The sequence below is a fragment of the Hoplias malabaricus genome, chromosome 3 (assembly GCF_029633855.1).
Source record: "Hoplias malabaricus isolate fHopMal1 chromosome 3, fHopMal1.hap1, whole genome shotgun sequence".
Classification (NCBI taxonomy): domain Eukaryota; kingdom Metazoa; phylum Chordata; class Actinopteri; order Characiformes; family Erythrinidae; genus Hoplias; species Hoplias malabaricus.
Window position 1 is genome coordinate 51,460,706 of NC_089802.1, and position 26,370 is coordinate 51,487,075.

At 37.0% G+C, this 26,370-nt stretch overlaps 4 protein-coding genes across 5 annotated transcripts; 3 read left to right on the plus strand and 1 right to left on the minus strand.

The window, feature by feature from the left end:
- Positions 1–1,298: 1,298 nt before the first annotated feature.
- On the minus strand, positions 1,299–6,755 carry si:ch211-157b11.8 (fibrinogen-like protein 1). Its single transcript, XM_066664042.1, has 6 exons — positions 6,519–6,755; positions 5,611–5,797; positions 3,516–3,614; positions 3,275–3,387; positions 2,517–2,776; positions 1,299–1,629 (listed from the first exon to the last, which is right to left on the minus strand). The coding sequence occupies exons 1-6, from the start codon at positions 6,753–6,755 to the stop codon at positions 1,299–1,301; spliced, it is 1,227 nt and encodes a 408-aa protein (XP_066520139.1).
- A 3,238-nt stretch (positions 6,756–9,993) lies between these two features.
- LOC136692648 (ras-related protein rab7-like) lies at positions 9,994–15,173 on the plus strand. Of its 2 annotated transcripts, XM_066666215.1 has the most exons (7): positions 9,994–10,082; positions 10,161–10,225; positions 10,588–10,645; positions 10,858–10,984; positions 11,372–11,590; positions 14,098–14,226; positions 14,342–15,172. In XM_066666215.1, exons 3-7 carry the CDS (start codon positions 10,593–10,595, stop codon positions 14,435–14,437), a joined length of 624 nt encoding a protein of 207 aa, XP_066522312.1. In that variant the 5' UTR covers positions 9,994–10,082; positions 10,161–10,225; positions 10,588–10,592; the 3' UTR covers positions 14,438–15,172. The 2 variants fall into 2 exon arrangements, with proteins under 2 accessions (XP_066522312.1, XP_066522313.1); XM_066666216.1 differs by lacking the exon at positions 10,161–10,225 and having other exon boundaries at positions 10,022–10,082; positions 14,342–15,173.
- Positions 15,174–16,072: 899 nt separating this feature from the next.
- h1-10 (H1.10 linker histone) lies at positions 16,073–17,371 on the plus strand. Its single transcript, XM_066666304.1, is given in 2 exon segments — positions 16,073–16,843; positions 16,845–17,371. Coding segments are annotated over 2 exon segments (603 nt in total). The 5' UTR covers positions 16,073–16,499; the 3' UTR covers positions 17,104–17,371.
- A 3,742-nt stretch (positions 17,372–21,113) lies between these two features.
- On the plus strand, positions 21,114–25,967 carry arpc4 (actin related protein 2/3 complex, subunit 4). Its single transcript, XM_066663554.1, has 6 exons — positions 21,114–21,243; positions 23,261–23,379; positions 24,005–24,116; positions 24,344–24,439; positions 24,791–24,961; positions 25,307–25,967. The coding sequence occupies exons 1-6, from the start codon at positions 21,241–21,243 to the stop codon at positions 25,310–25,312; spliced, it is 507 nt and encodes a 168-aa protein (XP_066519651.1). The 5' UTR covers positions 21,114–21,240; the 3' UTR covers positions 25,313–25,967.
- Positions 25,968–26,370: the final 403 nt, after the last annotated feature.

Genomic DNA, 26,370 nt, shown 5'->3' on the forward strand with positions numbered 1-26,370 from the left:
CTGTCTGTGAAGAGTTTGGTGTGTTCTCCCTGTGTCCGCATGGGTTTCTTCCCACGGTCCAAAAACACATGTTGGTAGGTGGATTGGTGGCTCAAAATGTGTCCATGGGTGTGAATGTGCATGTGTTGCCCTGTGAAGGACTGGTGGCCCCTTCAGAGTGTGTTTCTGTCTTGTGCCCAGTAATTCCAGGTAGACTCTGGACCCACCGCGACCCTGAACTGGATAAGTGGTTACAGATGAATGAATGAATGAATTTAATCAAGGCCTATTTCCAAAATGTTCTTAGCTTTTGAAATTGTGCAATATAACATTTTACAGTATTGCAACTGTAAATAACCTTCAGCATTATTTTCTCAATGGCATTTTCAGAATTTTTTTTTATATTCAACTATATTTGTATTAGCAGTTTACAGTGTCAGTTTAGATTGGCAAACTAGTAATTTGGTGGTGTAGATTCTTTCCTGGGTCTACAAAGTGTGTGATTTAGACACACACGCTGAGTTTGTTGACTGAGAGTCTTGGATGTTGGTGTCCTGCAGGTCAAACTATTTGCAGAACCACACAGATAGTGGTGAAAAAAAATCAAATACATTTTGGGTGAGATTTTTTTAATCCTTTATGGCCACAAAGTCATTTAAAGAGGCTTTTTAAGATTGAGTGTATTGCATATGAATGTGTATATTTGTGTGAGTCAGCAGATCAGAGGCATGTGGTATTAGTAGATGCTCATAGCTTGTTGAAACACATTCACACTTTTAAATTCTTCTTCAGCTACATCTTCTGAAATCACATGCTCCTAAACCTGGACATAAAACCTCAGTTCAGCAGCATATTTTTGTCTTTTGGTGCTGTAAACACCCACTTCAAATAAGACAGGATTTTTCATTATTTGATTAGGTTAAAGAGACATGTTGGTTGCTGGAAAAACAATGAAAATGTGCAGGATGTGATACTCCGCAGTTCCAGTTCGCAGCTGGAACCCACTGTTCAAAAATTTGCGCTAAAAGACCACTTTATGCTCTTAGAAAAAAAAGGTATGGTAGAGGTACATGAATGTTCCTAAAGCTTAATAAAGGCCTAAATGAAAGCAATAAACACAAAAAAATGATGCAGACATTGCACTTCAGCTGCTGCATGTATGCCTTTATTTTTTTGGCCATGATTTGCATATCAGGACGTAGCAACTGCAACTAGTAACATATATGTATACATGTATATATACATTTTTTCAATGGTATATAAGTTGTGAAAGTAACATAATGTGTGGATATGTATCATTGTGTGGACATAAAGTTATTTCAGGGCTGTTTGGGCCGGGTCTTCATCTCCACACTTTTGAATGAATATTTTTCTCCAGTGCGAGAGTCAGTTAAGATGTACCAGGTGCCCCAGTAGATGCCGTCAGTGATGCCGCTGTAGCGTGTGCGGTAATAACGGCCGTTCAGATTGGCAGCTAGACAAGAATCGAACCACCAGCCCGCGCCATAGTAATGAGCACAGTTACCAGCTGTGTAGCGATCATGATCCCGGTCGTATGTGCTGAATGCTCTCCCATCATGATTGTAACGTTTGCTGTAACTCAGAGCATTACCGGCATCTCCATGAAAATTCTGTGCAGTGAGACGAAACCTGAGATTTGAAATGAAAACAAAGCAGATAGACTGAGTTGTTGTTTGCATAGGCTGTATAAGATTGGGATGCTCGGAATAAGAGCAACTGCCACATGCTACAAATGTAAATTTAATACGGGTATAGCATTTTTCATTGTATCTTGACTATATGGAGTTAAAGGAATTGTAGATGAAGCACCAAATGGAACTGGCTTGCACCTCACTTATTCACATTACTCAGTGCTCTGCATCAATGACACTGAATGTCTCCTTGTTAAGTGATCGATTAACAGTGCTTCCTAAAACATATCGGCATAGTAACAACTAAAGGTTAAAATATATACAGTACTGTTCAGACGTTATAGGCACCAGAGATTATGAGATTTAAACAGCTAATTATCTGAGCAGTAAGAGTTTATTTGCTAAAAACAAACAAACAAACAACAAATAACGTCCAACATTAGAATAAAACCAAATAACATTATTGCAGTATGTGTGATATTCTGTGTGTGAATGTGTTGGTTTTACTTTCTCCAAATCTCTCCTCATGGCAGTTAATATTTGAGGTTATCATCCAATACCTAGTTTTACCAGTTAATAAATAATGAGTTTAATTAATGTGTGCTGTTGATTTAACAAGTTCATGCGATCAAGGAGGATATGAACAAAACATTGTTCTTCAAAGTCACTCACACCCACTACTTTATAGAAAACAAAATTACCTTATATGTTTATATATATATATCAATCTTTAAAGAAACAAGCAAACCCCAAGACAGATCGACTGTAAATGGGATTAACATGTAAATGTGATTTAACAGCCTATGCTTGAGCACCTGTGTATGAACATAGTATTGTATTTTATTGTATTATGCATCCCTGTCAGAGTGTTGTTGAACTCTATACCTGTGGTTCTCTCCTGCTACTTTAAATTTGTTGTAGGTGGCATGTCTTGTCTGTTGGTGCCAGTCTTGTAGGGTAATGCGGAGTGTGTGTTGTCCATTGGCTGTGAGAGCATGTAGAACTGCATTCCCCAACCAGTGCTCCTTTTGTGTTGAACCAAAGCCATCCCGATACTCTCTCCAGGTCCGGTTAAAGTCTAGTTGTCCATCAAATCTGCGCTGAAACACTGTCCACCCCCCACCAGAAGACATATCACAGACAGCCTGCAGTGAGAAAGAATCAGTGGTGCAACATGTGTGTTTATGACAATGATGGACCACTCAATGCATATCCCAATTCCAATTAAAAGCACTTTAAGTACAATTAACTAATATTTCAGTATCAGAACTTAACAGTAGACATAAACAAATTGCACATAAGCTTTACTAACTAAGCAGAATATTAAATATTTAGTTTTCTATTTGTTCTTTGTATATTTACTGTGCACCCCACCCACTGTAACTTTAAGTTTTCAAATTCTCCAGTTTTAAAACCAACAATCTGTATCCTTGAAACAAAACCACTGACATTTTTATCATTAAATCAGTCTCTATCATTCACATCTGCCCAAACAAACCTGCTTGTTTTGTTGTCCTGTGCTAAAATGTGTAAAGAATACATCTCTGAGGAAACATAAACATAAATTCACTTGCATATTGACACACACACAAAAAAAGTTTTTCCAAAACTTCTTCAAAAAGTACACATGCATGTGGGTGTACCTCTAGTGCTGGTTGTTGAGGATCTGGCTGTATGGTGTAAATTCCATTCTCTTTTATTCCGAGCTGAAAGATCTCAAAGCAGTTGTGAGGATAAAGGCCTGCAGAGGGAGGTGCTACCAGAAACACAAATATATTAAATGCAATATCACCCAAAAAACAGAAACTGTAATTTTACACATAAAACTACAATTGAATGATAGTTCAAATGAAAGTGTGTGTGTGTATGTATCTGTGTTTATACCTATTGGAGTCTGTGGTGTAGTTACTGGGGCAGACAGTGTGATGCTCTTTAGCAGCAGAAGAAGATCCTTTACTCCATTTCTCCCCACAGCTGCACCCTCTAAGAGACAGACAGGGGGGAGGGGGTTGTGCAGGTGGTCTGAGGATGTTTGATTTAAAGGCTGGTTTGCGAAGCTTTGACAAGGTTATATAAAGATTGCACAAAGGTTGGTTGAATAGAGGATGTTTGAGGTCAGTTCTTGCTGCACTCACATTCCTGAGAGCACTGCAGCCATCAGTCTCTGTTTATTGAGTGTGTGTTAGTGTGTGTGTGTGTGTGTGTGTGTGTGTGTGTGTGTGTGGGTTTCAATTAACTGAGTGGGACCTGAGTCAATGGTCCATAAACCAATAAAAAATCCTAAGCCCTTTACTTATTGGCTTCTGCATAAGAACTGTGTGACTAAAGTAGCTTACAAATAATAGATACTTATAGACACTAGCTTTGCCCCAATAAACTGCAGGCCTAGAACACACTCATCCTTAAATTTTCAAGTTGCTATATATACTTCAGACTTTTCTTCTAGTTTATACCTATATACTGCTGTTTATATAAAATTTTTTATTTTTTTAAATGTACAACATTCAGTTGAGTGATATTATTGTATGTATTCAGTTTGCTTGGATATATTGTTGCATTTCACTTAACTGAAAGGTGGTTCTTTCACACATACAGTACACAGCGGGAGATTTTGTCTGTCAAATTTCTTGCAAATTCTCCAGGACATTAATAGCTAGGTTCACACATGTGCTCACTCTGATTTTACGCAGAGGTCACTAGGAGAATAAACTCTGCAGGTATTTGTGTTCAAACATACAGCTCCTCCAGGTAAACTCTGGAACACTTCTGTTTCTACCGCGCATGTGTGAAAGGGTGTTCTCCCCATGTCTATGTGGGTTTCCTCCAGGTGCTCCAGTTTCCATCCACAGTCCAAAAACACACTTTGGTAGATGTACTGGGTACTAAAAGTGTCCAGAGGTGTGAATGTTTGAGTGAATGTGTGAGTGTGTGTCTCACTGTGAAGGACTGGCACACCCTAGAGGGTGTGTTCCCGCCTTGTGCCCAGTGATTCTGGGAAGGCTCCGGACTCAACGCGACCCTGAACTGGATAAGCGGTTACAGACAATGAATGAACGAATTAAAGGAATGAAAATGAAAATGTGACAGAGGCTTGAGTTTGGAAATACAACATGAATTTCTATTGATGATAACATTTTAAATTACAGCCCATTAATTACTGGGTAAGTAGAGTATTTACCTGATAAGTGAGCTGTAAAATAATATAAGTACTGAGTAAATAAAGGGTATGATACTAGAAATATGTTGTTATTACTGGGTAACTTACAAACATTTTACAAAGTTACATGTTCTGAATCCATTGTACTTCTAAGTATAATTATAGATTACAAAATTGAATGAAAAGTATAACAGTTTATGCAAGTGACTATTACTGTCATTTTTTATAAATAAGGAATGCAGCTACTATTTTGAATTCACTGTTATTCTGAATGTAATTATAGATCCTTTAAAATTATTTATAGTGCACTTACAGAGAAGGACATGGTTGACTACTTTCATTACAGGCACTAACAGACTTTCAGGGTGCTTGAACTCATTAGGTTCAGGACATGAGATTTACCACAACAATTATCATCACATAATTCTGAGGTGTTTTACACTGTTTAGCCTGTATGTATTGAGGCATTATATGAACACAGCTGACCTTTGATGAAATGGGTGTTTCCCTTCTGCTCTTATTACTTATTTGTAAAATGTTTATAAGATGCCCAGTAATAATCACATATTTCTAGTATCATACCCTTTACTTACTCAGTACTTATTTTATCTTATGGCTCACTCAACAGGTATTTTCTCTGTACTTACCCAGTAATTAGCAGGCTGTAATTTAAAATGTTACCCTATTGATTACTCACCACATCAACCTCTTGGCTCCAGTGCTAAAATAAAGAAGTACAGTAGTCAGAATGCAAAATTACATTTAGGTTTGATTTGAAAAAAAATTTATATATGATAGAAATGTGGCATAATTTACACTAACCAAGTTTGCTGGCCATGTCTCTGAGCCTCTGACTGTGGCAATGCAGGTCACACTCAGTCAGCACTGCTGTCATAAGAGCCAAAATGGAAGACAGTGTTTCAGATCCATCTCCTAGATTGCGTGTGGCTGGATCATGCTGTTTCATACACCGCTGCAGCTGCACCAGGCGCTCTGATATAGCAGACACCTAGAATAAAAAATATTACCAAATATAAGTACATAACTGCAAGACACAGTTGTGTTTGTTATAATTTTTTCCTTTTAATCAAGCAAATATCTATACATTTTTTAAATTGATTGAATTTAAATAATTGTAATAATTGCTATATACCTGTGCTGTTTTCAAGATGTATTTCATGAGCTTCATGGTTGTATTTTTCATTTTGTATTGTGTGTGTGTATATATATTCAAAATCTAGAATTTAAATGTTATTTCTTATCTATTAAATATATCATTGATGACCAATTAAACATAGTTATCTCCAAAAATAGTATCTTTATAAAAGAAGTAAAACTTCTTAAACTTCAATGGCAGTCATTTCATTCCAAGTAATTTTGGAGAATTTCTATTGGTCCATTCATCATAAACTAAAAATGTTTTTAAAAAAAATGGAGATACATGTTTTTGATTGGACAGCAACAATATGTAACCAATTTAATTATGATTTTTGATTATTTATATTGTCATAATTTTTATGCATCCTTGCAAAAAGGCTCCAAAATGCACAAAAGTCAGAGCAAATAAAGCCCAGTTATGTACTAAACCACAATCGTTTAAAGGTTTAATCATTTAAAATATTTAGTGTCCTATCTAAGACATAATTACAAACTGTATCAGACACAAAAAAGTAACTGTTATACTCACAAAAACAGAAAAAACTCACGACTATAAAGTGTTACTCACTCACCTCTGGGTTTCTTTGGCGGTTCACCTGTGTTTTTCTGTACATTGTGTCCTGGGTATCAATGAGGTGTGTTTTGGGGGGATATGCAGTTACACTGCAGCCCCTCTCACACCTTCTGCTAGGGGGTCCAGCAACCAAACTGTCCTTCTGATACAACACACATTCAGACATCATACACACACCCAGCAAAAGCCAGCACAGATAACAAACACACCAACGCACTATACCCTGGTCACTCATGGGAAACTTGAGTTGTTCCAAAGATGCAGCTGAACTAAAATAATGACACCTTGCTCCAGACTCTCTCTCTCACACTAGTGCCTTCTTTTTTCCTCTTTCTTATCCTTCTTAGTGCTCTTGTGTTCTGTAATTTAAATCTGTAGTTGAGTCCTCATCAGATATGTGCATCTTCTTATGTGCCCTCAAGGTTTTATCAAATGCACTCACTTTTAATTTTCCATATTGTCTTCCTCTGTCTGCATCCCACTCTCTCTTCTGCTGTGCTTTCTCTTTTATTTGATCTTGCCTTTCTTTACTATCCCTCCCTCCTTGCCTCCCTCCCTCCCTTTCCTCTCTCTCTCTCTCTCTCTCTCTCTCTCTCTCTCTCTCTCTCTGGTACACACACACTGAAGCTCTTTTGGCTTAGATTCCTAGATAACTACACCAGTACTCCACACAAACACACACACACACACACAAAGTAAATGCCTGAGTGACCACATAAATGAATTTCTGTCCTGCTCCTAAGATACACATGCTCTATAATTCACGAATCAAAATCACAAACACACACAGGTCCATATGTCAAATTATTTCCAAAATGCCTTGAGTGTCCTCTCATGAGGTGTGTACTGTTTATTGAACTTGTTGACTTCTATTCATTTTGCTGAGACTTACACAAACTACTACTGGCCTACAACTTTATATATCTTCATCTAAGTTGTATTATTTATGTTGTGGGGAAATGGTTTTCTTCCACAAAATAATTACTAATCCCCAGGAGTATAAACAGATTCTGGTCCACCAACAAACACACACACACACATAGACACACACACTTTGAATGAAGCGACCTCCACTACACTTTGACCTCTGACCTTATTCTAGAAGAGGAAGGTGCTAGACCAGTCCTTGGGTTCTTTAAAGAGATTTGTTTACTGTGTGTGTGTGCACTCTTTGGGGTTACAAATTGTTAGGACAGATAGATCAACTCTAGGCATAACACTGTTTTTTTGGGCTAGATTGTCAGTAGATACACAATGTTAAAGAAATGATAAGACCCAATTCTAAATCAATAGTAATTAACCTAGATATACATCTTATGAGATTACAGTGATAATGTCTACAAAAAATAAAGCTTTTACAGTCAACAAACACACTTGCTGGAAAAAGCTTCATCACTCAATTTGATGTAGACAAGTCAGTAAGATAAAATAAAAAAAAAAAGCATTTTGGAATATTCCAGAAATGACATGTAAGAAACATACATGCATACAAATATAGAGATGTAATATAAGAATACAAGAGATGTAATATAAGAACTAATGGGTATCCATATTGGGTCAATATCAGCAGAAATGGCAAGACTGGATATGAGAGGGGAAAATTAATTAATCTGACAGCCCAGTTTATCAGATAAATTGAGCTTAATATCTAAACATTACATTGTTTGTTCTAAGGTGTATATTTTTTCTAGTAAGGTAGTAATTGTAGCAAAGAAGGAAGCTTGCAAATGTAATTGTTGATGAATTATAGTTTTAACAAATTAATAGAAAGTGTACTGCCTTACTTTAAATTACTATTCAGCATTATTCATAGGACATCAAACTGCTCTGATCTGATTTTGATCCACTCTGTTTCCAAACTTCCATTGCTTGGTAAATCTAGTGGGTTTCTACACTGCATCATGATTTCCAGAGATTCTGGATTGGGTGTGTATCAGATCTCAGGGCTGGTTAATTGACTATTCCATTATAAACAGTTTTTTTGGTAAGTACTTTACCTGATTTGGGTTGTTACAGTGTGTATTGTTTTGTTAAAAAAACAAAACTCACAAAAAAACTGTTGGGAGGTCCTGGAGGATTCTGTAAATTTTATCACAGCCCTCTTTATAAATATATCATTACGATCTTAATATTATGATATTGGAGCAACAATGGCACAACAGGTAGAGTCACTGTCCTGCAGCTCCAGGGTCCTGGGATTGCGAGTTCAAGCCCGCCTCGGATGACTGTCTGTGACGAGTTTGCTTTGTCCTCCCCTTGTCCGCATGGGTTTCCTCCAGGTGCTCTGGTATCCTTCCATGGTCCAAAAGCATACACTGGTTGGTGGATTGACTACTCCAATGTGTCTATAGGTTTGAGTGTGAGTGTGTGTTTCCCTGTGATATACTGGTGCCTGGTTACAGACAATGAATGAATTACTATTTTGAAATTGTCCCTCACCAGTTCTCCTGATAGGAAAAATTAGGATGATTAGGAGAATTTGAAATTTGGGAAATTTGGACTTATTCACATACAATTCTCTATGCTTTTCTGTTGTTTTACCCTCTGATATGCTCACTATTAATCAGTAACGCAAGATGGCACCAGTCAGTAAACACAGATACATTTTTGTTTACTCAATGTATAAAGTCTCTCAGGAGACCAAAGACTTCTACAAGTGGGACAAACCAGATAGTGACTGAAGAGTTCCGAAATGCATGTAAATGTTTCAAAGACCCTAGTTTCATTTAAATGATGCAGCTTATATGATTCATAATTAAACGTTAACATACAAGTATATTTTTGCATTAAAGACATTTTCTTCTGAAGTCATCAGAAATCACATCTTTCATAGCCATGCTGATGACAGCTACATTTCCATTCCTTCTGAAAATCAAGCGTAAACAGGTTTACCTCTGTGTCCGATATCTGTCAGTGATTATCACAAAATGTACTACAACTAAAGAGAGAAAAGAGATGAGTGTTGCTAGTAAAATTCAGACAAAAGTGCACTCTATTTGTGTAATTGGCAACATTGCTTTCGAAGTTTTAAGAAATATTTCTAAGGCAAAAATATAGCTAAAGTTATTCAGTGGCAGAGCTGATTACAGTAATTGTTATCCAAATTTGGACACAGTAATATGTTGAAATAGCTTTTATTTGACATGAGCAGTGAATTGAAATTCAAGTTGTTCCCCAATTTTGATATCTTTAGTATTGCAGGCTTATGTGAAAGTATTCATATAATTTCTTTTTTAAATGAATATACATTTGTTCAATTTGTTCAACTTTTAATTTTAAAAAATTGTCACAAATAAATGTAACACTTAATATCACTAAAATATTTATTTTTTCCAGAAACAAAAACATTATAAACATACATATAATATAATATATGATATATATATATATGTATGAAAATATCTAATCTTTTGCAAAACATCGCGGTATAACTGACCAATCAGCACTGATGTGGGTGGGACTTATCGACTTCGTTCCCTCCCCAAAGCATGCGCAGGAACAGCAGCTGGAGGAAGTGAGAGGAGGAAGGAAATCGAAGCCAGAGCGCAAGGAACCCTTTTAGGTTCGACAGTTTTTATTTGACTGCTGTTTAAAGTTTAAAAAAAGGGCAGCTGTTTATGATTAACATTGTATTTGTAAGCTTTATCATTTAGGCATTATCATTAAGCTGTTGTTGAAGAGAAGAAAGAAGAGAAGGAGTAACAGGTTCGATCATAGCAAACAAACTGTTCAAATACCCGACAAGTGGTGTAAACAGCTCTCTCTCTCGGCTTGTTTTTCCACGTTCAACATTTTCATGTTCATGTTGCAGCAGTTACATTCATAAATAAGCCAGCAACAGTATTGTGTGTGTGTGTAAATAAGGGAGACTGGTTTGGTATTTTCAATCTAATGCTGATACATATGGCATGTTCCTTTTCTCAGCACGATTTTACGATTTTCAACGGGGGTCACTAATGTATCTGCTTTAAGATACATTAGTCACTTTAAGTCACTTGTAAACATGAGATCATGTAGCAATATGTGAGACATGTATTTTTTAACTGTGTCATTGCTGTTTCCCCCAGAAAATATGGCATCAAGAAAAAAGGTCTTGCTGAAAGTCATCATCCTTGGGGATTCAGGGTAGGTATATTTGTTTGGGAGACTGGAAAAACGGGTACTGCTATGTCCCGTCATTGATAAAGCCGTACAGAAACCCAAGAAGTTTTAGGTTTGATACCTTACTTCTTAACAGCAAGTCTGGTGCAAGATAATGAACTCTCATATTACACAAACAGTTTTGAAAATCATGATTTCCTCTTTTCAGTTCTCACTTTCTTTCTTTCTCTCTGTAGTGTTGGGAAGACATCTCTGATGAACCAGTATGTCAACAAGAAGTTTAGTAATCAGTACAAAGCAACAATAGGAGCCGACTTTCTTACAAAGGAAGTGATGGTTGAGGACCGACTTGTTACTATGCAGGTAACATTCTATTGTCACTACACCATCATCCAGATCACAGTCTTTCTGAATTATTTGTTTTCATTGGAAAAACAATGTTTTACAGTAGAAAATATACACCACAGGAGTAAAAGATAAAGGAGACCTGTGAACTGAAAAAGGCTCTTCTTTTCTAGAGTGCTCACAGTGACCATGTGAGCTGTTTCCTATTCCAGTGTCATGACAAGACCTGTGGTTAACCATGTGATCAACAGCCAGTCAGTGACATAGGCATAACAGTGAAGTGTAAAAATAATATACTTTGCTGTTCCTTTAGAGTCCAATATGTATTTATTATTTTTTTAAAGAACACTATATCAACTTATAATGAGCTGCCAAGTGTTTTAATGGGGTCCCTCTCTCTCTCAGATTTGGGACACAGCTGGGCAGGAGAGGTTCCAGTCACTGGGAGTGGCGTTCTATCGTGGAGCAGACTGTTGTGTGCTAGTGTTTGATGTAACCGCTCCGACCACCTTCAAGACATTGGACTCCTGGAGAGATGAGTTTCTGATTCAGGCGAGCCCTCGAGATCCAGACAATTTCCCTTTTGTGGTGCTTGGCAACAAGCTCGACCTAGACAACAGACAGGTGGGTAATATTGAAAACCAAGTGAGAGCACATGGTGAGAAAAAGGATATATCAACATTTGCATTCCTGCACTTTTGTGAGGATTTTTTGACACTTGTTAATAAATAACACCTGCTAAACAAGCAATTTTTCTATTATCTTGTAAAGAAAATCAGAATTAATTTCACCACAACCCACTGGACAATGGACAATGAAAATATCTTTTTTTATCCATAGAGTGAGACCATATAATTATATACAACAAGGATGCCCAATGTGTTGATTGTGATCAACCAGTCAATAGCACCAAGTACTTTGGTCAATTGTGCCAAATTTGAGTAACGTGAATCAGCCTTTTTCTATATGAACATAGTTAAGTCCAAATATCTGTTCACCTTCACTGATGACTAAGAAGTCGGCTTGTTAAGTGGTCAAATGAATGAAACAAAAGTAAAAATGCAGTCATGGCTCCGTCATCCCTGCTCTTCTGTATTTTTTGAAAGGTAGATCACTATGACCAGTCCTCTGGAAAACGTAGACCTCAAGCTAGAAAAGGGTGGGCACCCATGGCATACAATCTACACTTTACAAAATGTAAATAAAAAAACAATATAATGATGTGCAAATCATCTAAACTCTATATTTCACTGAAAATAATATAAAGACATAGATACCCAAGATAAAGGGTTTAGTGCCTTGCTCAAGGGCACCTCAGCCATTATTATTATTATTATTATTATTATTATTATCGTTACACTTATATAGCGCCTTTCTAGACACCCAAGGACGCTTTACAATCTACACTGCTCAGAACGCTCAATCCACACACACACACACACTGGCGAGAAGCGGCAGCCAAACGCGCACAGCGTACTCTCAACCAGAAACGACCGTCCACCTGGAGGACTGCATCGGGCACTAGGGTTTAACCCAGGACAGAGCGCCAATCCATATCTGGGCACACACATACAGACATTCATTCACACACCAGGACAGTTATTAGAGAAGCCAATTCACCTACCCTCCATGTTTTTTTGGACTGTGGGAGGAAACCGGAGCCCCCGGAGGAAACCCACGCAGACACGGGGAGAACATGGAAACTCCACCCAGATGGGACTTGAACCCAAGATCCCAGCGCTGGGAGGCGAACGTGCTAACCACCAAGCCACCGTGCCGCCAAAGCCATGGATTAAGGGAAGAGGATGCTGCTGTTCATTCACTCCCACCTCCCCCAATTTTCCTGCTCGTTATGGGAATCAAACCAACAACCTTTCAGTCCTAAGCCCTTTTCTCTAACCATTAGGTCATGGCTACCACTTGTTAGAGTATTTCAGCTGCTCAGAAGCTCACAGCATCCATTATAGTGATTTTGGTTTCATAGTTTACAATTGGTGACAGGTTTGGATTAGTTTGCTCCCAAACTCTTTTACCTAGTCTTACAAAAATCTGGTTGGCAACATGTTGCTCCAAAACCCAAAAATATTGTTCAGAATGAACAGTGCCTTCATAAATGTTCAAGTCACCTATGCCATTTGCACCAATGCACCCCTATACCTTCTTGGACACTGGCTCTTCAATTGTGTACTCATAACAAGCCAGATGGTCCTCCTCCTCTTAAGCCTGGAGGATTCATGATTTCCAAATTTTGATTTGTAAGACCACAAGACACTTTTCCACTTCCCATCAGTCCATCTTGAGCCCAGAAAGTTGGTAACATTTCTGGATCCTGGTTATTTATTGATTCTTTTTTATGTTAAGATATTTAACATTTTTGAATGTAGCAAAGACCTGTGTTCACAGACAATGATTTTTTTCATCATCCTCTATAGTACACTATCATTAAAGGATTAAAAATTTAATTTGAGTTTAAATGATGCACAGGGCAGCACTGTGGTGCAGCAGTTAGTGTCGCAATCACACAGCTCCTGGGACCTAGAGGTTGTGGGGTCTAGTCCTGCTCTAGGTGACTATGAGGATTTTGTTGTGTTCTCCCGGTGTCCATGTGGGTTTCCTCCAGGTGCACCTGTTTCCGCAGTCAAAAAAAAAAAACACATATTGGTAGGTAGATTGACGACTCAAAGGTGTCCGTAGGTGTGAGTCTGAGTAAATGTGAGTGTGTGTCACCCTCCGAAGGACTGGTTCCACAGCCAGGGTGTGTTCCCAACTTGCACCCAGTGATTCTGGGTAGGCTCCAGACCCACTGTGACCCTGAATTGGATAAGCGGTTACAGACAGTGAATGAATGAATGCACATCAACACAGCCTGTTTTATTTACATTCTGCAGTGTCCCAAACTTTCTGGAAATTGACTTTGTACAATAGCTAATTTTTTTGTACCTTTTATGTTTTTCATTAATTTATTTTAAAATACTACCTTTGATAGTGCTGATAGATCTCACATTTGTTCATGCTAATGAGAAATTGTTTATTAACCACACACAAGTCATTTTTGTATATTTACTAGTTTGGGTGTGCGTATTTGGTTGTACATGTTGTGTTTGATAACTAAAGTTACATTTCTGTTTCAGGTGACGACAAAGCGAGCACAGGCCTGGTGTCAGAGTAAAAACAACATGCCTTACTTTGAGACAAGTGCAAAGGAGGCCATAAATGTTGAACAAGCATTTCAGACCATTGCACGCAATGCCCTAAAACAGGTTAACATGATACCTTCTTTTCCACAGCATATTTACTTGCTTGTCCATGTAGACTCACAATTTTAACTAATTCCTGTTTTACGAAAAAGCTTTTGCATTTGTCTCTCTCCTCTAGGAGACAGAAGTTGAGCTGTACAATGAGTTTCCGGACCAAATTAAGCTGGACAGGAATGAAAGATCCAACCCTTCAGCAGAGAGCTGCAGCTGTTGAGACCTGTTAAAATAGACACTAACATGCACTGTTTTAATGAAAACAGATTTGCACACTCTAATTCTGCTCTTTTACATTTGCTCATTACCACACATACATACATGCACAAACAGACACATACGCCCTAATATTTTATTATGCTATCATCCTTGGAAGTAGTTTTTATGTCTATGGTAATATGGGATAACTTTCTTTACCATCCTGATTAAGTTTCTATGTTAAATGTGTCGCTATTTTCTACTTGAATTGGCTGAAAAAAAACAACCTAATCATAATTGATGAGGTGCTATAATATATACTGATCGGATTTACTGCTATATAGTGCTATATGTCTAAAAAATAATAATTATATTTTGTTATTTTTCATGAGTACATTGTTTAATTTGTTTATTTAAATACACTTCATGGTACACTTGAACAAATATCTCTTATCAATTGTTCTTCTGTTGTTGACTTAAAGAGAAGACTTGTATTTCAAGCATAAATTCTGTCACCCAAACATTCCTGCCTGCGTTTTACACTTGACCATTATAAATGTCAAAATTTACCACATTTAATTAGTGTAATAATTTATAGATCATTGTTCATTGATGCATGCTCCTGATATTTATCCTCATTTTCCACTGCCCCAAAAGAAATCTACATTCGGTTAAGGTTCATGGCCTTTTGACATACACTCATATTTGCAGATCAAAATCAGAATAAAATTCTTTTATCTCAGTGCGTTTTGCAAGTTTGTGTCAAATTCCTGTTGTAATTTCTCAATTTCTTTTCTGATTTGCATTTTTCTCCAAGTCCCTTATCTTGAACAGATCTGCAGTCAATAAAGTTGCAACAGTTAAAGTAATTAATTTCAGAGTCAAATCAAGGCAGTTTGAAAAGGAAATTCATCTGGACAAATGCTGTCCAGAACAGATGATATCAATTTAGAAAAAAAGGATTTCACAGTGCCAATCCTGGGAGCACCATACTCTCTACACTAATTTCTCCAACATTGCTCTCAGACAATTAAATGATTATTATGCTCCTAAGTTTATATAATATGGACTTGGGCCATAGTGGACTTTAAGAACCAATTGTACTCAGTATGTTAAGATCAAATGACGTTTTGGCTTGGCCATATTAATGTGCTGATTTAAAACTCAATAGCAGCATGGTTTAGATTGTTGTTTATATTAATGTATTTATAGCTATTACATTCATAAGTTACTGTTTGATGGCTTATATCTGAGGCAAAAATGAAATTTGACAGATGGTCAAATGGCAAGCGATATCCTTTCCCAAGTGTGGGTAATAAAATTACAAAGATATATAATGAATACTGTGCATACATGAATGGGAGACCGTAGAACCTTTGAGAAACATTTTGATACGATTTTTAAACATTATCTAATATTCATTTCAACAACACAAAAAGTGATGTGTATTACTGTACTCATGTGTTTCTGGATTTTAGAAAACGAGGCGACATGGAATAATATAAAAGCAAAGGGGAGAGGGAAAAGTTTGCCGGCTCACAGCCACGCGAGGGCGTTTCATGTGCTAGTTCAGAAAAATTAACCAACGCATATTTCAGACACTTCTTTTGGAGTCGTGAAAAATAGCAGCATTTTAAATAAAACAGACACTTTACTTTCACCAGAGGTTAAATATATACTGGGTCTGTGAAGTGTTTAATAGAAATTCACCCTCAAGTTGGGTCCCCCCACCCTCGTCTGTGGAGTATCGAAGGGGTGAGATCTGGTGTTTGTCCTGGTTTGAGAGTCTTCAAAGTATAACGTTATTTCCGCTCTTAACTTGTGAGAGCAGCGCTTGCTCTTCATGCACATAACTTATCAGGTCGGAACCGGGTATGATTTTGCGAGAAAACACGTCTCAAAGTGGCGGCGAAAAACACAACTCAACAAATGGCTTCGGCTGCCAGTGTTGTTGTTCTCAATCACGTCCGCATCTAGACGTTAAATAAGACTCGCACGAGCGTAGTAGGACTTTTATGTCGCTGCGGATGCAAGGACTTTAGCTAAACTAACACAGTAATAACACATTTACGAACGATTAATCCATGTCTGCTCAAGTCGAGGAGACAATCCCTGAGCCTGCCCCGGCGTCCTCTAAGAAAACAGCGCTGAAAACCACGTCTGTGGAAGGCAAGAAAAAGAAGAAAAAGTGTAAGAGGCCGGGGAAGTACAGCCTGCTGGTGATAGACATTATTAAGGCACTTGGAGAGAGGAACGGCTCATCCCTCTACAAGATCTACAATGAGGCGAAGAAGGTGAGCTGGTTCGACCAGCAGCACGGCCGCATGTTCCTGAAGTACTCCATCCGCGCACTCGTGCTCAACGACACGCTCGTGCAGGTGAAGGGCTTGGGCGCCAATGGCTCTTTTAAATTAAATAGGAAAAAAATATAGGGTAAGCGAAGTCGTCACCGAGGCCAAAATATCTGCCAGAAAAACGGTGGAGAAGACAAAGACGTCCTCCGTTAAGAAGGCGACCCCTAAGAAGACAAGCCTCGCCGCAAAATAGAAAAAACCCTCGGCCAAGAAAGAGACCACCCCTTCGAAAAAGAAGCTGAGCCCCTCACCGAGGAAAACAGCCCACCAGAAGAAAGCCACCCAAAAGCCCGTAGTGTCCGGGAAGAAGACCACAGCCAAGACGAGAAAATAGACTGTTTAAGACACCGAAACTTCAATGATTCAGATTGCCGTGATGGTCATGGACTTGTCTTCATCAGCATGTGTGTTGTGTGTAAATATATGACATAACGGAGTTTATTAAGGGAGAGTCACATCATTTTTTGCTGTTGTCTGATTATTTTACAGCTGCAAGTTAAAAACCGCTTAACCGACACGCCCACTCTGGCCTGTGCACCCGTGTGGACTTACCAGTTGTAGTTGGATCTTTTGTTAGACTATTTGTATTACACATGTGAAGCTGAGTTTAACTTTTTTATTGTTTCATAATAAAAGTTTATTTGAAATAATTCTTCTGTATGTGCCTCTCTAGCCAGTCATTTTTATGAATATGGAATTGGTGTCACCAGTCTTTGAAACCAAGTAATGTTCCTCATTTCTCAAGTACACACTACCATATTCTTTAAACTCTGCTAAAAAAAATTTATAATTATACCATTTTGTTATTATATATACCATTTTGGGCATATTGATACTATACCAAACTATTTACACCTTGTTTACCAGATAGCACTAATTAGCACAGTTCTGCTGTAATTCCTCAAACTCAGGAAGAGCTTATTAAAGAAATAGTGAAGGGAATTAAAAGGGTTTTTTTTTATGGTAAATCTATGAACACAACAATACAACTCCAGGTTTAAGCAATATGTGAACCACGTCCTATGAAACATCTTATGACCCACATCACTATTTTCCTAAGTGTTGAATCAGGTCAAGGACAATTCAGAGTTACCATAATTTTTGACTAAACATTGCAGCCCATGGTGTAATCTTTTTAAAATGTCTTGTGTCATATTTAGCGTTATTTATCAGAATTTCAGTGGGGTAACTGATGTGTTTTTGTAGCAGTCATTACAGTTCTTTCACACAAACCAATCATCCATGAATAATTCAACACCTCTGCAATTGAGAGCAATATATCTAAATAAAGAAATATGAGTACAACCCTTTAATTTGTTCGATATTAATGCAGATATTTACTTTTAATTTACATAATTAATAGTTGTAATTTTAGCTATATTAATATTTTAGCTATATTAATCACTATTTTTGCTTTTTTCAGATTTCCATATATTTTCAAAATAATATTTACAAAGAAGTTCATGAATGAACTTTGAATTTGGCTTGTCACATATTTCTAACCTCTTTGTAACATTAGCTTATATACTACTTAATGGCTATAAGATTATATTTATAGAACAACCAATCCAATACAAACGTTAAATTACCACCAGCTTAATAAGGCTAACAATATATTTTTACCACAATCTATCTAAAAAGTCCACCTTGGAAAAGGTCCAATTTATTTAGACTTCCGCATATAATAAATGACAACTTCAAATAAACCTTAAAACCATTAAAAAAAAAAAAAAAAAACTGCCAATATATTTTAAATTCCACATTTAACAAGTCCACATTTAAAAAATCTTTAAAACTTTTAAAAGGACAGCCAATATAATTTTAGACTACCACCTTAAATGTTCACCTTAAAACATAATAACCTTGATTAAAAGACCACATTAAAAACCATGCCCCCTTAAATAATAATCTGTTTTATTTAGATACTGACCTTAAATAAAATGACCACATTTAAATTATATCCTTGTCCAGCTTATATTTCCTGCTAAATGTACTAACCAACACTGTGTCCTAACTGCACCGTATTCACTACATAGTGCATTATTGTTGCGAATCCGCCATTTTGTATGAATATCAGGAAAAAGTTGATTTATTTCAGCAATTCTATTCAAAAAGTGAACCTTGTATATTATTCTCATTCATTACACACAGACTGATATTTATTTCTGATGTGTGTTTATTTCATTTCATTTGATGATTATAACTGACAACTAATGAAAATCCCAAATTCATTATCTCAGAAAATTTGAATATTACTTAAGACCAATACAAAAAAGGATCTTTAGAAATACTGGCCAACTGAGAAGTATGAACATGTACAGCACTCACTTAGTTGGGGCTCCTTTTGCCTTTACTGCAGCAATGCGGCATGGCATGGAGTCAATCAGTCTGTGGCACTGCTCAGGTGTTATGAGAGCCTAGGTTGCTCTGATAATGGCCTTCAGCTCTTCTGCATTGTTGGGTCTGGCATATTGCATCTTCCTCTTCTCAAAGATTTTCTATGGGGTTAAGGTCAGGTGAGTTTGCTGGCCAATTAAGAACAGGGACACCATGGTCCTTAAACCAGGTACTGGTGGCTTTGGCACTGTGTGCAGGTGCCAAGTCCTGTTGGAAAATGAAATCTGCATCTCCATAAAGTTGGTCAGCAGCAGGAAAAAGTATGAAGTGCTCTAAAACTTCCTGGTAGATGGCTGCATTGACCTTGGACCTCAGAAAACACAGTGGACCAACAGCAGCAGATGACATGACACCCCAAACCATCACTGACTGTGGAAACTTTACACTGGACCTCAAGCAACATGGATTCTGTGCCTCTCCTCTCTTCCCCCAGACTCTGGGATCTTGATTTTCAAAGGAAAGGCATAATTTACTTTCATCAGAGAACATAACTTTGGACCACTCAGCAGCAGTCCAGTGCTTTTTGGAAGCGAGACACTTCTGATGCTGTCGCTTGTTCAAGAGTGGAATGCAACAGCTGAAACCTGTCTTTCATACGTCTGTGTGGTGGTTCTTGAAGCACTGACACCAGCTGCAGTCCAGTCTTTGTGAATCTCCCCCACATTTTTCAATGGGTTTTGTTTCACAATCCTCTTCTGTGTGCGGTTATCCCTATTGCTTGTACACTTTTTTTTCTACCATATCTTTTCCTTCCCTTCTCCTCTCTATTAATGTGCTTGGACACAGACCTCTGTGAACAGCCAGCCTCTGTAGCAATGACCTTTTGTGTCTTGCCCTGCTTGTGTAAGGTGTCAATGGTCATCTTTTGGACAACTGTCAAGTCAGCAGTCTTCCCCATGATTGTGTAGCCTACAGAACTGGACTGAGAGACCATTTAAAGGTCTTTGCAGGTGTTTTGAGTTAATTAGCTGATTAGAGTGTGGCACCAGGTGTCTTCAATATTGAACCTTTTCACAATATTCTAATTTTCTGAGATACTGAATTTGGGGTTTTCATTAGTTGTCAGTTATGATCATCAAATGAAAAAGAAAAAAAAAACACTTGAAATATATCAGTCTGTGTGTAATGAATGAGTGTAATATACAAGTTTCACTTTTTGAATGGAATTACTGAAATAAATCAACCTTTTCATGATATTCTAATTTTATGACCAGCACCTGTAGCTAGATGAGATCTCAAATTCACATTTCTTTGTTTTACAGTGACTTTTCTGGCACAGATTTGCCCATTGCCTCGTCTGAATTGCCTTGCTCTCCCTTTTCAGTTGGTTGAAAGCTGAAATATGGTTACGTATAAGCTAATGTCGCAGCAATGTTAGCAATATGAAAAGCCAAATTCAAAGTTTATTTGCGAACTTTTCCCCTCTAGTTTTCTCTTATTCTTTGTAAATCAGATTAGTAAATAATTTTAATCCAGAACAGTGTTAATATTTTCAGCATAATTATTTTATATTGATCCACTATCAGACCCAGTGAACCAGCAGTGGCCTACAGTCAGTGGGGTGCCGACATTTTTAAACCAGTACCGATAGGTTTGCTGTCGTCTACTTAAATACAACAAACTTCATTGTGGCAGGCTCCAATACAGCAGCGTTACACAGGATCTGAAAAAAGGACTGGGAAATTAGTGCGATATATACAATAAATTCACCAGAAAATACGTGAAATAATTACAGCAGAAGAATTTTGCTAATGAATCTAACGAAACAACAAAACAATAGGCCTACAAATGGCCATTATGTGTGGTAAAATAGCATTTAAGACATGTCAACAGCTCTCAAAATATATTACTCAAATCTAGGGTTAGTGCAGTTATGCTACTATGTCTCATATGATATTGGATATAAGTCTGAGTGGACAGTCTTCGTACTTTGAGCACTCCCATCTCAGACTGCTCTTGACTGGTGAGATTTGGGACGCAGCCCTGCTGCTGGGTTCAGCTGACGATACAAACGGCGAGCTTCACGGAAGTGGTCCGATGTTTCCGTCTTGTAACGAAGGCTGCTTGCACAGAAATGGTAAGAGACAGACTTCCAAAATTACCTCTTTGGATTTGATTAAACATGTAACTCAACTTTGGGAGTTAAGTGTGAGGTGATACATAGTCTGGTTCTGTTCTGGATTCGCTGAGTGAATTGTTACGGTAGGTGGAGATTTATTTTAGTGAAGCAGTAACGTTAGCTAACCGGCTAGTGCAGATCCACACCCAGGTTCATTTTTGCTGTGGATGGAGTTCACTGCTGTCGGATGTCATTTCAGCTATTTTACATTCATATGGTTGGCGTACGAGCTCAGAACAGATTGCTTGCTCGAATCTACACAATGGTGTATTTGTTTTAAGGAAACCCCCTGCAAGATGTACCTTTCAGCTTCCTAATTGTTTTATATACAGCAAGGCCTAGCAACATGAATTATTAAACTGAATATGCCAAGAGTGGAAATATGAAAACTAATAAAGAGGATAGGGGCAGCCTTTTCTTGTGCTATTCCCTGCAGCTCTCTCTCTCTCTCTCAAACCCCCTGTCTCTCAAACCCTCTCTCCTCTATGCAACTAGGATGCTCTGTGCACATCTACATCTGTTTTGTAGTTCCTTTTTATAATAATTGAGAAGTTGAACGGGTATGAACAGTATGGTGCAGAACAAAACCAAGTTTGGTCATTTTAATGAACCATATCAGTTCTCCATTATATAAACATACAGACTTCCTCTTTCTTGTTGTGTGCAGGAAGTGACAGTGTAATACATCCTGAATTTACTTTAAAGGAACACTAGGTAGTATTTTTAATTTAAAAATCTAAATAAATTTGAAACTCCTCTGACATGTAATAGGCAGTCTATTGCTACTCTAGGCTCAGCACAGTAGAAATGACATTATCGCTATGTAACTTTTGGAGGAGGGTAGGAAATATGTTGGTTTGGCTGCTTTAAAAAATGATGCACTTTTTATCTCTTTTATTTTTTACACTGATTTGGAGGCTGAATAATATTGAAAACAATACGAAATACTGAGTGTGTCTCAATTCCTGTTGTGATCCCTTGCTTTATCCGCCTATAAAAATATAACAAATAAATGTCAAATGCCATTTCATGCTTCAAAATTGTGCCTATATAGACAGCTAAATAGATTGATAGCTTATTGTAACTCTTCACACTAACTATTGAGGCACAGTAAATTTGTATGTTTAGAGGGACTATGGAAAAGCACAGTATTTTAAGAATTCATCTACAGGTTCAGACATGCATAATGAGAGAGGGCAGTATAGCATAAGCACACAGGTGACTGACTATCTGTGTAAGTTGGGTCAAACATTTGAAGGGTATATACAAGAGCGCAATATTATTATTTGTTGCTATTATCACAGCCTGCTCACTGTCAGATGATCAATTTATTTTTGTGTGGGGGCAGTGCTACACCAACCAGTCGGCAGGCTCTGTTTAACCCTTTAAACTTTATATATGGTTCTCTTGTGGTTTATGGATTAAAATAATTGTCTGTATTTTAGTTATGCCCTGTATGTTGTATGAAGATATATTAACAAGTAAATAAGCTGTTCAGATCTATAATACATAGCCTATTTGTTTTTCTTTCTTTGTTTGTCATGGGTGTCAGTGGATTAGAGCATTGGCAAACTGCATATTTGCATAAAATGTGCATAATTCATAATAGAGATGTAACCATGCAAGGAATTGTACTAGTTTTGTTGTATTGCAAAATATTGTATTTAATTAGCATATTAACTTGTGGCTATATCAGGGCATAATGGAGCACAATTCTTCTTTAAACTAGTGTGTATTTGTAATGTTGAATGCTTTACACTGTGGTTCGCACACTGCTCCACAGGGATGCTCAGATACTCCAAATACCTTCTCTATCTCTGTGTTGCATGTTGGGTGGAACAATGAAGACAGCCAAGGGGTCCCACAAAGCCTCTTTTAGAACAGCTGGTTTAATTAAACCAGTAAAAGAGTTAAAAATGAGTTAAATTAGCTACTTATTTTTGATAGGTCACTAACTTTATACATCCCTCTGTAGACTGCGACTCTACGTCCATACCTGAATGCAGTACGTGCCACACTGCAGGCAGCTCTTTGTCTGGAGAACTTTTCCTCACAGGTGGTTGAGCGCCACAACAAACCTGAGGTTGAAGTCCGGTAAGTAAGTGTGTGTGTGTGTGTCTGTTTATGCTTGTGTGAGAGACTGTGCCAGATAACTGATATTAAAACTGAAGCCTGTCAGGTCCTTCTGAACAGCTTGAACACATCTTCACATCTTACTATATTGTGGAGAAAAAAAACTTCCTACAGTTTTTGTATATCATTGTCCCGTGAAGAACATGTATCTTCATTTTTGTGGATTTTTGTTTACTACATTATTTGAACACAACTGAAATTGAAGTTGTCCTTCATTGTGTGAAAACTGTATGATGAATGAACTAATAGATATTCTCCGAAATTACTTTCTCCAGAATTAAATCTTTTTACATTGACTTCCACTGAATGGAAAGATTTTCCCTTCTGTAAAGTTGATATTTTGGGAGCTTCATGTTTTAATTTGACAAGGATGATATGTAATAGATGTGACCAGCAGCTTGTATAAAATTCTTGGTATGTAGGGATACTTAATCTCTTCATTCAGAACAAATAACAGGCCTGCCAAATACAAGTTTATGATAGTGCTTATATATGCTTAAGTTTTGTTAAAATGTAAAGATATGTATTTGTTCCACTTCTTCCTTATCACTGCTGTGAGACTGTTTTTACTGTGTTAATTTAACAGGAGCAGTAAAGAACTGTTACTTCAGCCTGTTGTGATTAGCAGAAATGACAAAGAGAAAGTCCTTATTGAGGGGTCCATTAATTCCGTACGTGTCAGCATTGCAGTGAAGCAGGTACATTACAGTTCTGTACTTTAATTCTTTATAATGATGTTCTTTAAATATCCTAAGTTGGAAAAGTAGAGCTGAATATGTGTATTTTATTGATTGGCTGTTAAGTGCAGTGTTATAGGCTTATTATTCCACTGTAATATATTTTCTTAAACAGCCATGTTATTCAAACTATTGGTTTTATTTAAACCCCAGTTATGTTGGTATTCTCTCTCTTATTGCCCCTTCAGGCTGATGAGATTGAGAAGATTCTTTGCCATAAGTTTATGCGCTTCATGATGATGAGAGCAGAGAACTTTTTCATTCTGCGGAGAAAACCTGTTGAGGTAAAAAAAAAAAAAAAAAAAAACTATAATATCACAAAGCTTTTTGGCCACTCCATTAAAAAAACAGATTCAATATTCTGCAAGATCTGAGGTTTTAAAAGTGTAGATGGATGTGGAATCACTATTTGACAATAAATAGGTCACTGTTACCCTTTCTATATGTTATAAATGATTATTAATTACTTTTAATGTGGTTACAACCTAAATAAATAACAATTAAACAGTTTGAAAACCATTTATAAATCATTATTAGTGAAGTCTTATTCTAAAGTGTTAGAACATTTTCTTTAAATGCATCACAGAATATTCTCTCCCAACATTTAGCATTTTTGTCCTCTTCTTCTGCTCCAGGGCTATGACATCAGTTTCCTCATCACTAACTTTCACACAGAGCAGATGTATAAACACAAGTTGGTGGATTTTGTAATCCATTTTATGGAGGAGATTGATAAGGAAATCAGTGAGATGAAACTGTCAGTAAACGCAAGGGCGCGAATAGTCGCAGAGGAATTCCTCAAAAATGTAAGTGAAGCGTTCATTCACTTTCTAATACATTAATTTCATATTGACATCACTCCCTTCAAAAATGAATTGTTCTTGTATTGTCATGAAAACCAACCGAAGTTGTTTACTACCACCTGTTGATGTTAAAGCTAATAAAGTGTGTTTCATCCCACACTGCTTTTAAAATGAGTCCTCAGGGAGACAAATTTGGGTATTTCAGTCTCTATTTCTCAACAAAAGAACAAACCTGTTTAATGTTTGCAGGTATTAATATATAAAAAGATCAATACATTGAAAGTTTCTTAAACTTAAGCTGAGTTTACAAAACTAACATCACTCTAAATGTCTTCTTTTTGAAATCAGTTTTAAGGAAGTGCCCTTGTATGTTCAGCAAATGGCAAGGCTCTCTTCACCACAAACAACAGTGGACTGAGTAGAGGTTTTGGGGCTAGAGAGAGTCAAAACACAGAGGACACAGATGTGAACAGCCAATCTGCATGGGGCACTAATAAAGTGGGACCAACTGGACAGAGGTGTGTGCACACAGCCTCAGGACAGAATTCAGGGTATTGCAGTGATGTAAACAATGAGCACTGATGGAATTCAAAGACACCACTCTGATCACTCTGTACTGTTCTTCACTGACCTTTTTGCAGTTACTATTTTGACTTTTTTTAATGAATACTCTTGTGCCATATTTTTTTCTTTTTTGACTCTACTGTATTACATTCTTTCCTGTTACTATCTCCCCTTTAAACTTTAGCCATAGTTAAGTGCTCACAACATTGCAATAATTTGAATTAATCTAATCTTCCCTCCATGCTTATGGATGTTCATTATTGTGTATATATTGAATATGCAGAAACCCAGTTTACCTCTAGCCTCTGAACAAACCCTAAGTCAGGGTACACTTAATGAAAAATTCTTCATAAAAATATGCCAATGTTGAAATAATGTAAACATATTTAAAAAAAAAAAAAAAAAATATATATATATATATATATATATATATATATATATATATATATTGTCTGCATAATTCCTAAACAACATTATTTTCATGTTAATGTTTTGGTACATAGACCCCAACAATGGGGCACATGAACACAAACCTTATTAGTGGTGGAAACATGATGAAACAACTGATTAAATAAATACTTATATTGCTTGTTTCTGTACCTTTTTTTCTTGTTTTGAGGAAAATAAGACACATTTCATCTTGTCCTTTTGTCTTCTTTTTTGTGATATAGCACATCCCTGCCCTGCCTCAGTATTGCAGAAATGTATGGGTTTTTGTTGCTATCATTCATTGATGTCCTAAATTAGCTTTTTCCCCTGGACTGCAGAATTACTTATCAAGCAAACAAAAAACATATTAGTGGGACAAATGTTTAATGAAAGTAATATTACAACAGCTTAGAGTTTAT

Excerpts from the sequence above, each read along its gene's own strand:
- si:ch211-157b11.8 (XM_066664042.1), bottom strand. The coding sequence starts at position 6,755 with ATGAGTGACCAGGGTATAGTGCGTTGGTGTGTTTGTTATCTGTGCTGG. Across the intron at positions 3,615-5,610 it reads AGACATGGCCAGCAAACTTG|AGGGTGCAGCTGTGGGGAGA; the intron begins GTTAGTGTAAAT and ends TCTGTCTCTTAG. Across the intron at positions 1,630-2,516 it reads GTAGCAGGAGAGAACCACAG|GTTTCGTCTCACTGCACAGA; the intron begins GTATAGAGTTCA and ends TTCAAATCTCAG.
- LOC136692648 (XM_066666215.1), top strand. The coding sequence starts at position 10,593 with ATGGCATCAAGAAAAAAGGTCTTGCTGAAAGTCATCATCCTTGGGGAT. Across the intron at positions 11,591-14,097 it reads TCGACCTAGACAACAGACAG|GTGACGACAAAGCGAGCACA; the intron begins GTGGGTAATATT and ends TTTCTGTTTCAG. Across the intron at positions 14,227-14,341 it reads CACGCAATGCCCTAAAACAG|GAGACAGAAGTTGAGCTGTA; the intron begins GTTAACATGATA and ends TCTCTCCTCTAG.
- arpc4 (XM_066663554.1), top strand. Across the intron at positions 23,380-24,004 it reads AAACCTGAGGTTGAAGTCCG|GAGCAGTAAAGAACTGTTAC; the intron begins GTAAGTAAGTGT and ends TTAATTTAACAG. Across the intron at positions 24,117-24,343 it reads TCAGCATTGCAGTGAAGCAG|GCTGATGAGATTGAGAAGAT; the intron begins GTACATTACAGT and ends TTGCCCCTTCAG.